This window comes from Gekko japonicus, unplaced genomic scaffold (genome assembly GCF_001447785.1).
Source record: "Gekko japonicus isolate JY-2015 unplaced genomic scaffold, Gekko_japonicus_V1.1 scaffold463, whole genome shotgun sequence".
In the NCBI taxonomy this organism is placed as follows: Eukaryota; Metazoa; Chordata; class Lepidosauria; order Squamata; family Gekkonidae; genus Gekko; species Gekko japonicus.
In genome coordinates this window covers 684,400-698,731 of record NW_015160224.1, presented here as the reverse complement: position 1 = coordinate 698,731, position 14,332 = coordinate 684,400, and the positions used below count along the sequence as shown (strand labels likewise).

Below are 14,332 nucleotides of genomic sequence, written 5' to 3'. Positions count from 1 at the left end.
CTAGAGATGTAGTTAGGAACCTGTCCCTGTCCGTCCTCTTTCATATCAATTATATTAGTTCTTAAATAAACCTTTATCTACTCTTTAATCAGGTTGTGCACCGTTGCTGTGTTAATTACTCTGCCAACAGATGACAGGCTTGCCAACCTCCAGGGGAGGCCTAGAGATCACCCAGAATTACAATTGATCTCCAGCTGTAGAAAAGAGCAGGAGTCCAGGAGCATCTTATTGTATTTACTGGTATTTATGGTATGCGGTGGCTCAAGTGGTTAAGACGCTGAACTGCAGGCTGTGGAAGGTCAGTAGTTCAGCAGTTCGAGACCCGGGTGCCGCATGACGGAGTGAGCATCACCCAGAATTACAATTGATCTCCAGCTGTAGAAAAGAGCAGGAGTCCAGGAGCATCTTATTGTATTTATTGGTATTTATGGTATTGTATTTATTGTTTTAACTCTGTATTGTTTATGTTATTTTAACTTTGCTAGCCGCCTTGAGCCAGCGTGTCCGGCAAAGCGGGATACAAATAGAAGCAATAAATAAATAAATAAATATTAAAGATTAACAAAATCTGTGGCAGGGTAGGAGCTTTTGTGAGTCATGGCTCACTTCTTCAGATACTGAAGTGCTAGCGGACTCTTGCTCTTTTCTACTGCTACCCATCTTGATCTACCTTGAAGTATCTGAGGAAGTGAGCCCTGACCAATGCTCCCTCTAAGCTATCTTGTGAGCAAAAATTGTACTTGGTGAGCTGCTGGCATTGACGTTGTGAGTGAGCGATCTGGCTACTGTGTAAATCAGTGTAAATCTGGAGCCATCCTTCCTGAGCTAAGGCAAAAGTCTGTGAGCCAGAGGCTAAAAAAACTGTGAGCTAGCTCACACTCACTCAGCTTAGAGGGAGCACTGGCCCTGACTTACGAGAGCTCCTCCCCTGCCACCAGTTCTGTGAGTCTTTCAGGTGCTCCTGGACTCCTGCTCTTTTCTACTGCTACCCGTCTTGATTGAGCTCCAGCCGACAGAGATTAGTTCTCCTGAAGAAAATGGCTGCTTTGCAGGATGGACTCCATGGCATTGTGCCTCACTGAGGTTCCCCCCACCCCCAAATCTCCAAGAATTTCCCTGCCGGGAGCTGGCGGCCCTGCGCATGGGTACGAGTGTTCTGCTCTCGCCTCCCAGTCACGAAGTGTGCTGTGATGAGCAGCAAACCTCTATGTTGTTGTTGTCACCATCGATTTGGGGGCACGCAGCCCAGGCCCAAGCTGAGAGGCCCCCACAGCACTGCAGGGGCCCCTGGCTCAGCGCCTTCTTCCTGCCTCCCGGGGCCCTCCCAGCAACGCTCGTGCTCCAAACCGAGTCCAGTCCGAGGTGGCCCTTTCCTCCCCTGAGCTCTCAGCGAGAGACTGCCGTGCACTCGGCATGCAGGGCAGGGGGCCTCGCGGGCACAGTCAAGCCGGGCAGTCACACAAGGCCGACTCCCAAACAAAGGCCGCTACAGTTCCCGTTCTGGACAGCAAGCCACTGCAATTCCAATTCTCTGCTGATGAGGATGCCGGGATTTTTGTTGAAGGGAGAAGGGAATGTGGGCACCATTTCAGACCGAACAGGAAATAACCAGTCTTGTGCGAATGCCCACACTTGGCTCTCCCTTTGTTGAGTGTGGGACTCCGGGAAGCCATTCGTTTTCTAATTCTGCCCCTGGAAAGAGAGTCCACCGATGCTAATGAGCTCCTGCACCTCTTTTCCTACGAAATGACCCCTGGGTATAGTAATCCATCCAGGGCTGACCCAAGCATTTTTGGCACCCTGGGCAAACGGTGACCTTGGCACCCATCTAGTCCAGCATTCCATTTTCGACAGGGGCTAACCAGATGTTTCTGAGAAACCAGCCAGCATCGCACAAGGGGCGCAGCTGCCCCCACTGTGAACCCCAAGCAAGTGGCATCCCGACAGGCACAGCCCTTTGCAAAACGGAGGACGCGTTCCGGCCTCTGACCAGCCTCCCCTTCTCCATGACTCCCTCTAATCCCCAAAATTCTCACACCCTCCCCTTCTCCATGACTCCCTCTAATCGCCCCTCAGAGTCTCACTCATTCTGGTGACCATCGGGACATGTTTTACTTGATCGACATGTCCATGCAGGGAAGAAAAAATACCAACATATCGATGACGTGGAAGATCCTGTTCCCAGGGTCAGATCTGGGTTTCCAAAATACAAAAGAGAGCAATGGAAAGGGGCTATTAGGGAGGCTATTAGGGAGGCTATTAGGGAAGGCTGGCCCCTGACCCACTTTCAGAGGCTTTGCAACCCACTTTTGGGTCCCGACCCACCAGCTGGGAAACCCTGCTTTAGGGTCCCCAGCAGGTCTTCAAGGCAAGAGACGGACAGAGGCAGTTTGCCATTGCTTGGCCCTGCTTGGCCCTGCAAAGCAATCCCGCCCACCCAGCGGACCGAAAGCAGTTAGTGCAAGTAGGTAAATGGGTACCCACCCTTAGTAGGGTGGGGGGCACCCTGCCTAGAACGTGGTGGACGGCGGCGGCGGCGGCAGCGGCAAGTGATCGGAGGTGGCGTGACGCAGCGGGACGGCGGCGGCAGCAGAAGTGGCAGCGGTGGCGGCGGCGGGTTGCTGTGACCAACAGAGCGATCCCTGCTGGCCAGAAAAGAAAGGAGACACCTGGGCGGCTGCCGATGAGATGGGCGAGACTGGCGCATGACGACGCTGGAAGCCGGCGTAAAGCGGAGCCGGAAGGACATAGCTAGAACCGGAAGAAGGCGCGAGTCGTGCACCCAACAAAGGAGGAACTGCCGACCGAAATGAAGCCCACCGGGATGAAAGTGGAAAGCGCCGAGCCAAGGAGCCAAGGAGTATGTCAATCTACCACCACGAGGGTGCTAGTAGGTAACCCCACCCCATAACTCTGTGGCCATAGTTAGGGCAATTTGTGTGTGACTAGCACCATATGTAAGCCGCTCAGAGACCCCCTGAGAAGGGGGTTCGAGCGGGATATAAAGTCGAAGGTTAAAAAAAAAAAAAAAAAATCCTGGACCCCCTTGGATGTCACTGGCCAGATGTCCCTGCCAAGCCCATGAAGGCTTTACCTTGCCTGGTGCCATAAAATTACCTTCAAGCAGTCCTGGCAAAACCAAACTCCCTCTCCTTGCACAGCGGCCCCAATCCAAACTGCACCCTCCCCAGCTGCTACCTACCCTTTAAAAGGGGGTGGGAGATGTATGCATGGACCACCTAACATCTCATCTTGCTAACCCCAAGATGAACCAAAGGTACCACCTGTGGCTTGAAGGAAAGGCCAAACAGTTCCTTTGGCAATGAATCACAAGGCTGCTCTTATTAGAAAGCAGCCAATAAGCTCACAGCCCCAGCCACCAAAGCTTGTCCTCCTCAGCCATTAAATCTGCAAAAACTTAACAGGCCCTTCTTTTAGAATTAAGTGTCTCCAAAGAGGCGCCAGAGCTCAGAGCCAGAAAGATATCGCCCCATTTCATCTGGAACACGCATTCTGGTGCTGGAAAAGGGGTGTTGATTGTGTTTACACAAGAGAGCAATAAAACAATTTGCACAAGCTCAGAGGTACCTGCCTAAACCTGGGGAGCCTCATCCAAATGTAAAGTCAGGCCCCGGACACACGGAGAATTTGCCGTGCAAAAGGCATGAATGCCGGGCGGATTTTCAGAGCGTGATCACACCACAACATCTGGGAAGCGTAGCACACCCGTGGCCAACCTGTGGTGTCCCGCCGAAGATGCAGAGTTAAAAAGTACCAAGGAAAGTGCACTAGTATCCGGAAAACGCGTGGCACAGGCGGGCATCTGATCGTGGGAGCGCTAGTATCCCGTGGCATCCTGCGCCCGTCCATGTCCCATCGCAAACCGGATGTTTTTCATAAGCACATGCGCACAAATACAAAACTGAAAGCAGTGCTGCTCTGCAAAACTGCGCATGCGCACAAACGTGAAACCCTTGTGTGATCGCGCCACACCGCTTCTTTGCCATGCTGCAGCATCGTTGTGTGATCGCCAGCTAACAGCCAAAGCACGGAGATTCGGGAGCAGTGTTCCCTCTAAGCTGAGTTAGTGTGAGCTAGCTCACAGAAATTTAGCCTCCAGCTCACACATTTTTGTCTTAGCTCAGGATGGCTCCAGAATTGATGCAGTAGACAAATCACTTGCTCACCACTTTAATGCCAGCAACTCAAAAAGAATTTTTGCTCACAAGACTCCACAGCTTAGAGGGGGACCGTGTGATCGGGCTACCGCACTTTATTTTGCTCCAGGGCGAACAGCCACGCCTCCCCCACACACACACCTTATCTGGCCCCTGTGACGGGGCCTCAGTTCGTTTTTGTCAAGGTTTTCAAAGGGCCTTGATTTTCTCCATCCTAGACAGCAGGACTTGACAGCAAAAACAGGAATTTCATTTGCTCAGTTAAGTGCCACTGAAAACAGGAGGACTTCTTTCCATGCAAACATCGCTACGATCGGTCCGGAAGACCACGGCCTTCGGCACGGGTACTTGTGGGGAAGCCTGACTGAACATGGGATCATTTGCTTCAAAGTAAATGTACGTAGGACCAAACTATAAGCTTTCTAGAAAATATCAGAAACCATTATTAATATTACTTATATCCCCCTTCCTCCAAGGAGAGCTTGGTGGGACACTTACAGACTGAGGGAGGCAAGGAATGGGCAGGCCTGGGTTCAAATCCCCACTCAGCTGCAAAGCTCACCAGGTGACTTTTGGGCCACTCTCCCTCGCAGTCTAGCTGACCTCACAGGGGTGCTGGGGTGGGGAAAAGGGGGAGGCAGGGGACTCTTTTTAAACTGCCCTGAGCTCCATGGAGAAAGGATATTTTAAAAAAGATGGTCATGAGCGGGTTCAGATCTTTTGCCCAGCCCAGCACTTTACCCTGGCAGCAGATTTGCCTTTCCACATCCAGCCGTAGGGAGAAGGGTGTCATTCTGCATCAAACCGTTGGATGATTTGCAAAGAACCTGGGTTCTTCCCTGAGCTGAAAGACCTGCATGTTTGTGCTCCAAACAATGGCTGGTTCTGCACTGGCTTTTCCCTCTGTTGTTTTACGAAACCCACGTTGGAGCAGAAATTCCCTGCTGCATGGCATGCCGCTTTCTCCTTCACTTCCTTTGATCATCAGATTTTATTGTATCTCCTGCATAGATTTATGGCCGTTTTATGGCCGTTCAGGGATGACTTTGCAGTCAGTGTGGCGTTGCCCTGAGCTATATGAATGTGGTTTTGAGCTGCACTTTCCCCTCCCAGTTGAGAAGATGTGGAGCGAATGCTAGATGCAGAATCGCCCAATAACATTTCTACCATTGGCCAAGCTGCCATTAAGAGTCCAGGCCAGCCGTCGGCTTCATTGAGGAGGCGCTCTTGAGGCGAGCTGGGCTCTGTTCACCCACTTTGCATTCATGGCCCACACCACAGCCCAAAAACCTCCCAGTGCCCAGTTCTTGGCAAAGTGGTCGTCCTCAGGCAGAGATGCTAATGCGACTCTCCCGCTATGCCTTTCCAGGGCAATTTGGGAGTTCTGAATCAACCTGTCATGTTTCTGGAGGCAAAGCAATGCAAATTCAGGAATGCTCTGCAAGTTTCATGATGTGCAAAACACCCCTCCTAGAGTCTGGCAACCTGACCCAAAAGCCAGTCATGCATTCTGTGAAGAAGCGCCCCCTTTGCTCTGCTCATCCATTTCTTTGGGTGCCCCTCAGTGCCAACATCTTTTGAAAGGGGGAGAAAGCGTTTGCTATCCCCTTTCTCAAGGCTATGCGCTCTCCAGAACTTTGTACAAGTTGCAATCTGCCATACTTTTCAACTACTTTTGCTCATGCTCACATCCCTTGACCACCACCCCTCTGTTTCCCTGAAGAGCACATAAGTATTTCTGCAGCATTTTATCCATCTTGATGCGATAGCACATAGCGGTTGTATCAGCTCTGATTTTGTGCAGGGTTTTATTAGTGCACAGCAATGCAGGCGCATCAGGAAAACAGTGTGCAAAACAGAGTTTTGCTCCAAACATGAGTATGATCATATCACGTTCTTCCTCTCTCTTCTGTTGCAATAGCTGATCAATATGCGCGTGCACATTAATAGCACAGCAGGAGGGAAATATGCACATTAACTGTAGCCTGTGGCAAACTGCACACAATCCAACTGAGGGATTAATTTTAGACATCATTTTAATTAAATCAAAATTAAGGAAAAGCAGAATATAGCACAGAGAGATATCCCAGAGCAATGACGGGATGGAACAGGAACAAGAAGCATTCACACTACCTTAGCTGAAGTGTTCAGCGTGCTTTACGCACATGCATTGAGCACTCAGTAAACTTTACAACAGCCCCATGAGGCCGGCTGTCTTCACTCAAGCAGAATCAAACTCGAATGCACTTGTGACCAAAGTCAAATCTGAATCAACAACTTCCCAGCTGAAGCTCAGACTTTCCCAATGCCTACAGATCACCAGCTTCTCTCTTCACTACAGATTCGGAAAACAAACACTGGATTGCTGCCTCTTGTCTCGGGGGGGGGGGCTACCAGAAAATACATTTTTGGGCATTTTTCATTTGAATCTGAAGGAATGGCGCCCAGCATGCGGGGGTCCTAAGGGCATCCTGCAACTGGCACGGGAGAGGTTCCCAGAGACTAAGACTGCAGCCCTCTCAAGAAGGTGCAAGCCCCCCCCCCAAAAGTGCACCTCTGATTTTTGCCCGTGTGGCTCTTCTGAGATCTGCAGCACAATCTCATCTCCTCTGGCCTCCAAAGCCCTCAATCAATCAAAAACTTCCAAAAACTCACCTCCACCCAGAGGACCTGAACGACAAGTGGAATGAAACCCCTGCTCACAGCAAAAACTGTGCCGTTTCTTGGGAAACCATCCCAGAATATAAAGAGCCCCCAGCTGGTGGGCTGGGAGGGGAGGCGTGTCTACTCCAAGGGGCAGGATCCAGCCACACCTGACCTCCTGCCTCCAGCCAGTCGACCATTCACAACTGATGTACCCCTGAAATGCTTACAGGAGAGTTGTCAGACTGCCAGTTCCCCCCAAATGTGCTCTTCTGGCCCCTGGAACAGCCGGGCACGTGGCATTTTAGCAGACAAAGCTATTCCTGGCATGGAATTAAAGTGGCAAGGACGAGTTTGCCAGCTTTAACTGTGGGATGTTGAAAAGCACTGGAGCAGCGGCTGGATTTTTTAAAGCTTGCAGCATAACCATGTTGACCCACCAAGCCTCGGTGTTTACCACAAGGGTAGCTTGAGATTGCAGCCCAAGGCCAGAGAGAGAGAGAGAGAGAGAGAGAGAGAGAGAGAGAGAGAGAGAGAATGTCGTGTTGCAACCAAGTGTCGTCTGCCTTGACCACCTGTTGTTGGCACAGGGAGGTCTCCTGACTGCTCTGACTTTACAGTCCTCACCTCCCTGCTCCCTGTCGGCCTTGTGCTTCCAAATTCCATAGCTCTGTGCTGAGCTGGCAGAAAGCAGAGTGAGCAAGAAGGCCGATAGATGCTCAGAGTCGCTTCTCCTGCGATCGGGGCCGGCTCTCTCACTAGGCCAGCTAGTGTCTGGCCTAGGGCGCAGCTCCGTCCAGGGCACCAACTGCCCTGCCGCCGCCGCCTCCCCAAAAGCCCCCACCGTCCCTGCCCAAAGCCGCTGCCTGCTAGTCTAGCTCGCTGCCGCGGTGCACATGCTGCTCGCCATGCGCCTGTCCTGCCCGCCCCAACTCACACACAGCACGCCCATTGGTCCGCTGGCTGCTGCGCCTGGACCCATCGCCGATTAGCCCCCACTGCCCTCTGAGCCAGCCAGCGCGATTCCCGCAGTCGCACTCCCCATCGCTGGCAGCAGCCCCAGCCAGCCACTAGCCAGCCCAGCCCTCAGGGAAGGTAAGTTCATGAGCTGGCCCTGGGGGGTGGGTGGCGGGAGTGGCGAGGGCAGCGGCAGCAGTGGGGATGGTCGAGGGGCGAGGGCAGCAGCAGCGGGGGGGAAGGCGGCGGCACCCCGAAGGCTTCCATCATGCTGCCTGCAGCCTGCTGGCGAAGCGAAAGTGCCATCGCCGTCGAGGCGGGGGGCGGCTGGCCTCAGGGAGGGTCTGCACCGGGGGGGGAGGGTCTGCGCCGGGGGGTGTCTGATCGCTTGCCTTCCAGACCAGGGATCCACGCCCCCCCTCGGGTCCCGCTGCTGCTGCCGTGCCTTCCCCGTCAAGGCGGGGGGGGGGGGGGTCAGCTGGCCTCAGGATTTTCAAAATCCTTTGTGATTTGTGTTTTTCTGTTTGAGAGATAAAATCAGATATGGTATTACTTTTTCTCACAATTAAAAAATAATAATAGCAATTTCAAATGTTGTGTTTTTCATTCTTCCTAAAATGCATTTATATTTTAAAATTGGGGGAGGGGGCACCAGAAGGTATCCTTGCTTAGTGTTCAAAAAAGGCTGGAGCCAGCCCTGCCTGCGATCAGATAAAAGGTCCACCAGTCCAGTATTCTGCTCCCAGCACCAGCTCGACAAATATTCTTGGAGGCTCACAAGCAAGGGAGGGTTCTCAGCCATTTCCCTATAACCTTTTAGTACTCCTTTGACCCCTTGGTCATCGAAGGGCTCTACTGCCTCCCTGGCTGGTTTCCTGCTTCTAATGTATTTGAAGAAAGTTTTATTGTTGGTTTTTATGTTTTTTGCTATATGCTCCTCCTATTCCCTTTTTGCCTGCCTGACCACAGACTTCCATTTTATTTGCCATAGCCTGTGTTCCGTTTTATCAGCCTCACTGTGACTAGCTTTCCACTGCTTAAAGGAATCCTTTTTACCTTTTACAGCTTCCAATACTTTGTTTGTTAAACATGCAGGCTTTGTGCCTTTCCTAATTGGGCTTGGATACATGAATTGTTACAAAAAGTGTTAAAAATTACTGTGCCTTATATACCAGAATTGTTTTTGTTAAATATAACACCAGAAAATTATAAAAGACAAGACTTTTATATTACTATCCATATTGTAACAGCAGCAAGAATGTTATATGCGAAATACTGGAGAAAAAGTGAAGTTCCTACAAAAGAAGACATTATCACTAAAATACTGGAAATCGCTGAGATGGACAAATTGACTATGATATTAAGAGGAAACAACAAGGAAGACTTTCAAAATTCATGGTCAAGTTTTTATGAATGGCTAGAAGAAAATAATATGTAGAATTCCTGGACTTCTAACCATAATAAAAGGAATCAAGAAACATAGACTTAACTATTAGTATAAGATGAAAATCGTTAGTTTAAAATATGAGATCAAGGACACTGGTAAAAATGAACAACTGTGTCCCCCTATATATGTATTCATGTTTGTTCTTTGTTTGTTTGTCTTATATATAAAAATTAAAATTATATGTAAAAAAAAATTCCCTCAAGTTGCACCCCTTGGCCTGTTGCCATGGGATTGGCCTTGGAGACTCTTTTGCCAAACTAGAATAGATAAGACACCATATATCTGTCAGGGTGTCATGGTAACTCTAGGGGCCTGACTGCTGGCGTATGCATGGATGGAAGGGGGCATTTGGACCAGTTTGGTGTAGTGGTTAAGTGCGCGGACTCTAATCTGGGAGAACCAGGTTTGATTCCCCACTCCTCCACTTGCACCTGGCTGGATGACCTTGGGCAAGCCATAGTTCTGGCACAGCTGTTCTTGAAAAAAAACTGTTTCTGTCAGAGCTCTCTCAGCCCCACCTACCTCACAGGGTGTCTGTTGTGGGGAGGGGAAGGGAAAGGAGTTTGTAAGCCTCTCTGAGACACCTTTGGGTAGTGAAGGGTGGGGTATAAATCCAATCTCTTCTTCTTCTTCTTCTTCATTTCTGGATTTTCATGCACTTTCTTTAGTCCTGACAAAAGTTCCAATACCTGAGTAAGAAAACCTCTAATAAAGCATTCACTGCCAAAAGAGTTTGTGGAGAGTGTCTTAACTGGGGATCTACGGTACATATTGTCAGGACTCCCATAATCATCTTCACCTGCAACCCCAACCCTCCTCGGCATGGGGAACGGAGATGAGGATGGAGGGGCGACTGCGAGTACCGGGTCTGAGCCTGAGAAGCCCATGCACGACCCCGACAAGAAGAGAGACAATAAGTCTACGGGCACCAAGCCAAAAAAGCACATCCTCTTCAAACCCACCATGCCTGGCAAGTATCCCAGCCTCCGTGGACCCCAGGGGTGGATGGATCGAGAGAGGCACCAAGTCTCCCAAACCTTCCATGATGACCCTGACCTGGGCAAGGTGAGAGAAGAGTGGGAAGATGAACCAGGTCCTGAGCGAGGCCAGTCAAGTCTTCAGACCATGCTGAAGGAGCTGAAAGAAGGCTTCCAGTATCTGGTCAAGAACCTACCAAAGTGAGTGAAGGAATTAATGGAGAAGGAGGAGGAGTCCAAGGAGAAGACAGCCGAAGGTGAACCTGAGCGACCTCCACGCCCCCCCTAAAAGACATGAGTAGGAGCGAGAATGACCCCACGATGCAGTAGAAGCCACCTTCGATGGCAGCCCACGGAAGCTTGCATTGTTTGCCATCCAAGTACGGAAGATGCTTCGAGAGTGGGGTCACACCTTTGCATTGGACGAACAGCAAGTGGATTATGTAGGGTTGTGACTTTGGGAGAGAGCCACAGACTGGTTTGTGGGGCTCTACAGTGTTGCTGCCCCAGAACTACAAGACATCTATGCATTCATGCAGGCTCTACGCCATCAATTCGAGGACCCGTTGGAGCTCAAAAAGGCTCGCACCCAACTAAGAGGTCTGCGTCAGGGAACCAGGTCGGTGCAAGACTATTCAAAGTTCAAAGCCACTGCAACCAAGCTGCATGCGATGAGTTCAAAGCCACTGCAACCAAGCTGCATGGCTGGCCTGGAGAAATGCTGATTGAATTCTACAGAGCAGGGCTGAACACCGTGATCCTCGGAAGGTACTGACCCAAGACAATCCCCTAACTTTAGTGGGATGGATCCAGGTAGCCTGTGAAGCTGAGAACAGGCATAATTTGGTAAAATTTTACCAATACAAGACACCAGCCCGGGGAGCCGGGCCACCGTGGATGACTCGGGGTAGAGGACCACTACCCAGTGGGGACCGAGAAAATCGCAAAAGGGCCTCTGTCTGCGCTGCGGGAAGTCCGGCCACTTCGCCACAGATTGCCTGAAACCCAAGAGTGAGGAGAGAAGGCACTGGGAGGAGTACCGCGAGAAGAAGGCCAAGCCGCCCAGAAGATGACCCAAGTCCCTGAGAGCATTGCAGGCCGCCAAATACATCACTTCGGAGAGCCCCTCCACCAGTGGCTCTGAGGAGCTACAGGAGCAGGGGAAAGGCCAGGACCTGCTGTGAGGAGCTCCAAACAGCAGGTCCACCCCACCCCGGCACGAGAATCAGTGAGATCCTCTTCCTCCCTCTTTTTTGTGACTGTGTTGAATCCCAAGGAGACTCCCTCATAGACTCCACCCATCCCGTAAACGGGCTCAGGGCAGGTTACAATAATTTAATGAATACAATAAAATTTAAAACATAAGACTGTTAAACTGCCAATGGGGGTGTCGGAGCACTGGGAGATGCAATCTCTTGTAATACATCCAACGGCCAGTTTCCCTATGATCTTAGGCAGTCCCTGGCTACAGGCGCACGGCCATTATGTGCAATGGAGTGTGAAAACCCTCACTTTCCTAGACCCCTGGTGCAAAGAGCCTCCATGGAACTCTGAATGGGGGGTGGAGCCCCAGCCAGCTCCTGAGCGGGTGTGTCTGGCTGCAGAGGAAATGGAAGTTATTCAAGAGGAATATAGAGACTTGGCCCGAGAGTTTGAGGAAGGGGAGGTTGACCACCTCACTGCAAGACTGACTGTGCCATAGAACTTTTACCTGGGCAAAAGCTGCCTAAAGGGAAACTATATGCCATGAGCCCCTCAGAAAAGGAGGAGTTGCGCAGGTTCATAGACAAGCTGAGGGTTTATTCGACCTGCTACTTCCCCATTCGCTGACCCAGTGCTCTTCCAGAAAAAGAAGGATGGAGGGCTCAGGTTATGCACGGACTATAGAGGGTTGAATGCCGTGTCAGTCTCCAATGCTTACCCCCTCCCTTTGATCAAGGATTTATTGGCTGAAGCTTCCAAGGGGAGAATTTTTACCAAGCTGGACTTAAGAGATGCTTATTTCTGTGTGTGCATAAGGGAGGGGGACAAACACAAGACCACATTTAACACCCCGCTGGGCCAGTTTGAATACTTGGTGATGCCGTTTGGGCTGGCGGGGCCCCCGGGGGTGTTCATGAATTTAATCAATGAAGTATTGCACAAGCACCTGTTTAAAGGTGTGGTTGTTTATTTAGATGACATGATAATATATTCACCTAACCTGGAATCTCACGTGAAATTGGTGAGGGAAGTACTGACGGCCTTGTATGACAACCACCTCTATGCTAAACTGTCCAAGTGTGAGTTTGACAAGCAGGAAATAGACTTTTGGGGGTACTGGATCACCGGGGAAGGGTTGGGCATGGATCCTAAGAAAGTGCAGGATGTGTTGGGGTGGAAGCCCCCTCGAACCAGGAGACAATTACAAACATTCTCTAGATTCACCCATTTTTACCGTCCCTTCATCCCCAACTTTGCCAAGGTGATCCTCCCAATGACAGACTTGTTAAAAATGAAAGGAAAAGGTCCTGAGAGTAAGAAAGGGGGCTGTAAGTTGGAGTGGTCACCCGAGTGCCAGCGGGCATTTGAGAAACTAAAGATACTGTTCACTTCTGAGCCAATTCTCTATCACCCTGATGAAACAAAGCCCTTTATCGTTCAAGTGGACACCTCTGATGTTACTATGGGGGGGGAGGGCCAATTTTGCAAGCAGGACCAGATGGGAAATTGCACACCCTTGCCTACGTTTTGAAAAAATTCTCAGGGGCTGAGAGGAACTGGGCTGTGTGGGATAAGGAAGCGACGGCTATTAAGTTGGCCCTGACTACTTGGAGACATTGGTTGGAGGGGCCCAAGTTCCTTTTGAGGTGTGAACAGATCATAAAAACTTGGAGGCGTTGAAAAGTCCCTGTGGCTTGAATGCTAAGCAGTTACGTTGTGCAGAGTTTTTCTCTAAGTTTCGTTTTACACTCAAGCACCTCCCCGGGAAATCTAACTTTCTAGCAGATGCCCTGTCATGCCTACACCAGCATGCCAGCTGGGGCGATGAAGTCATAGACACTATGTTCACACCCGCCCAGTTGGGAGGGGCAGTAACTACGCGGGCTCAAGCGAAGGGGGGGGGACTGAGAGCTCGGTGACTGCATTGAAAAATTAAAAGCTCCCTATTCCCCGCGAGACTTGAGTGCAATTGAAAAAGAAGGGACTGTAATCAAAAAAGACAATGGATGTTGGTACAAAGGAAATAAAGTATTTGTCCTGGAGTTCCTGAGGGAGGGAGTGCTGTCTATGGGGCATGACAGTAAGATTTCAGGACATTTTGGTTATCTAAAATTTTTGCACTTATTTCAAAGACAGTTTTGGTGGCCTCGCATGAGGGGAGATATTTCTAAATATGTAGCTTCCTGCCAGACCTGTCTTATGAGCAAACACGGGGAGGGGGGGAAGTGCCAGGGTTACTGCAACCTTTGGAAACCCCCAAGTGGCCCTGGGCAGTGATATCAATGCATTTCATTACAGACCTACCCCCCAGCCAAGGCAAGATGGCCATCTGGGTAGCTGTGGATTTGTTTTCCAAGCAGGCACATTTTATTCCATGCAAACAGGAGCCAACGGCTAAGAAATTAGCACGTATGTTCATGCAGCATGTTGTGAGATTACATGTTGCCACGCAGGATAATATCCAATAGGGGGTCACAGTTTGTTGCCAAGTTCTGGAAAGAACTATTAAAATTACTCGGTGTGGAACAGGAACTGAGTAGTGGCTATCACCCAGAGACAGATGAGCAGAGTGCACTAATCAGTTCTTAGAACAATTTCTGAGGTGTTTTATTAATTACCAGCAAGATGATTGGGTGCACTTACTGCTGTTTGCAGAGTATCTGTCCCTTATATATAAAGCCATAGAACAGGAACTGAGTAGTGGCTATCACCCAGAGACAGATGAGCAGAGTGCACTAATCAGTTCTTAGAACAATTTCTGAGGTGTTTTATTAATTACCAGCAAGATGATTGGGTGCACTTACTGCTGTTTGCAGAGTATCTGTCCCTTATATATAAAGCCATAGTGGGGCCCAACGTTCCAATGCACACCAACAGTGTTTGGAGGCTTGAACTGTCAGTCAGAAGATGCTGGCTGGGTTGGCTGG

At 50.2% G+C, this 14,332-nt stretch overlaps 1 protein-coding gene across 1 annotated transcript in view; it reads right to left on the bottom strand.

The window, feature by feature from the left end:
* Positions 1-7,803, bottom strand: part of ASS1 (argininosuccinate synthase 1) — a 179,718-nt gene extending 171,915 nt beyond the window's left edge. The window contains exon 1 of the mRNA XM_015411491.1: positions 7,759-7,803. Within this exon, the coding sequence (XP_015266977.1) occupies positions 7,759-7,803 (45 nt within the window). The remainder of the gene's footprint in view (positions 1-7,758) is intronic.
* Between the last annotated feature and the right edge of the window lie 6,529 nt (positions 7,804-14,332).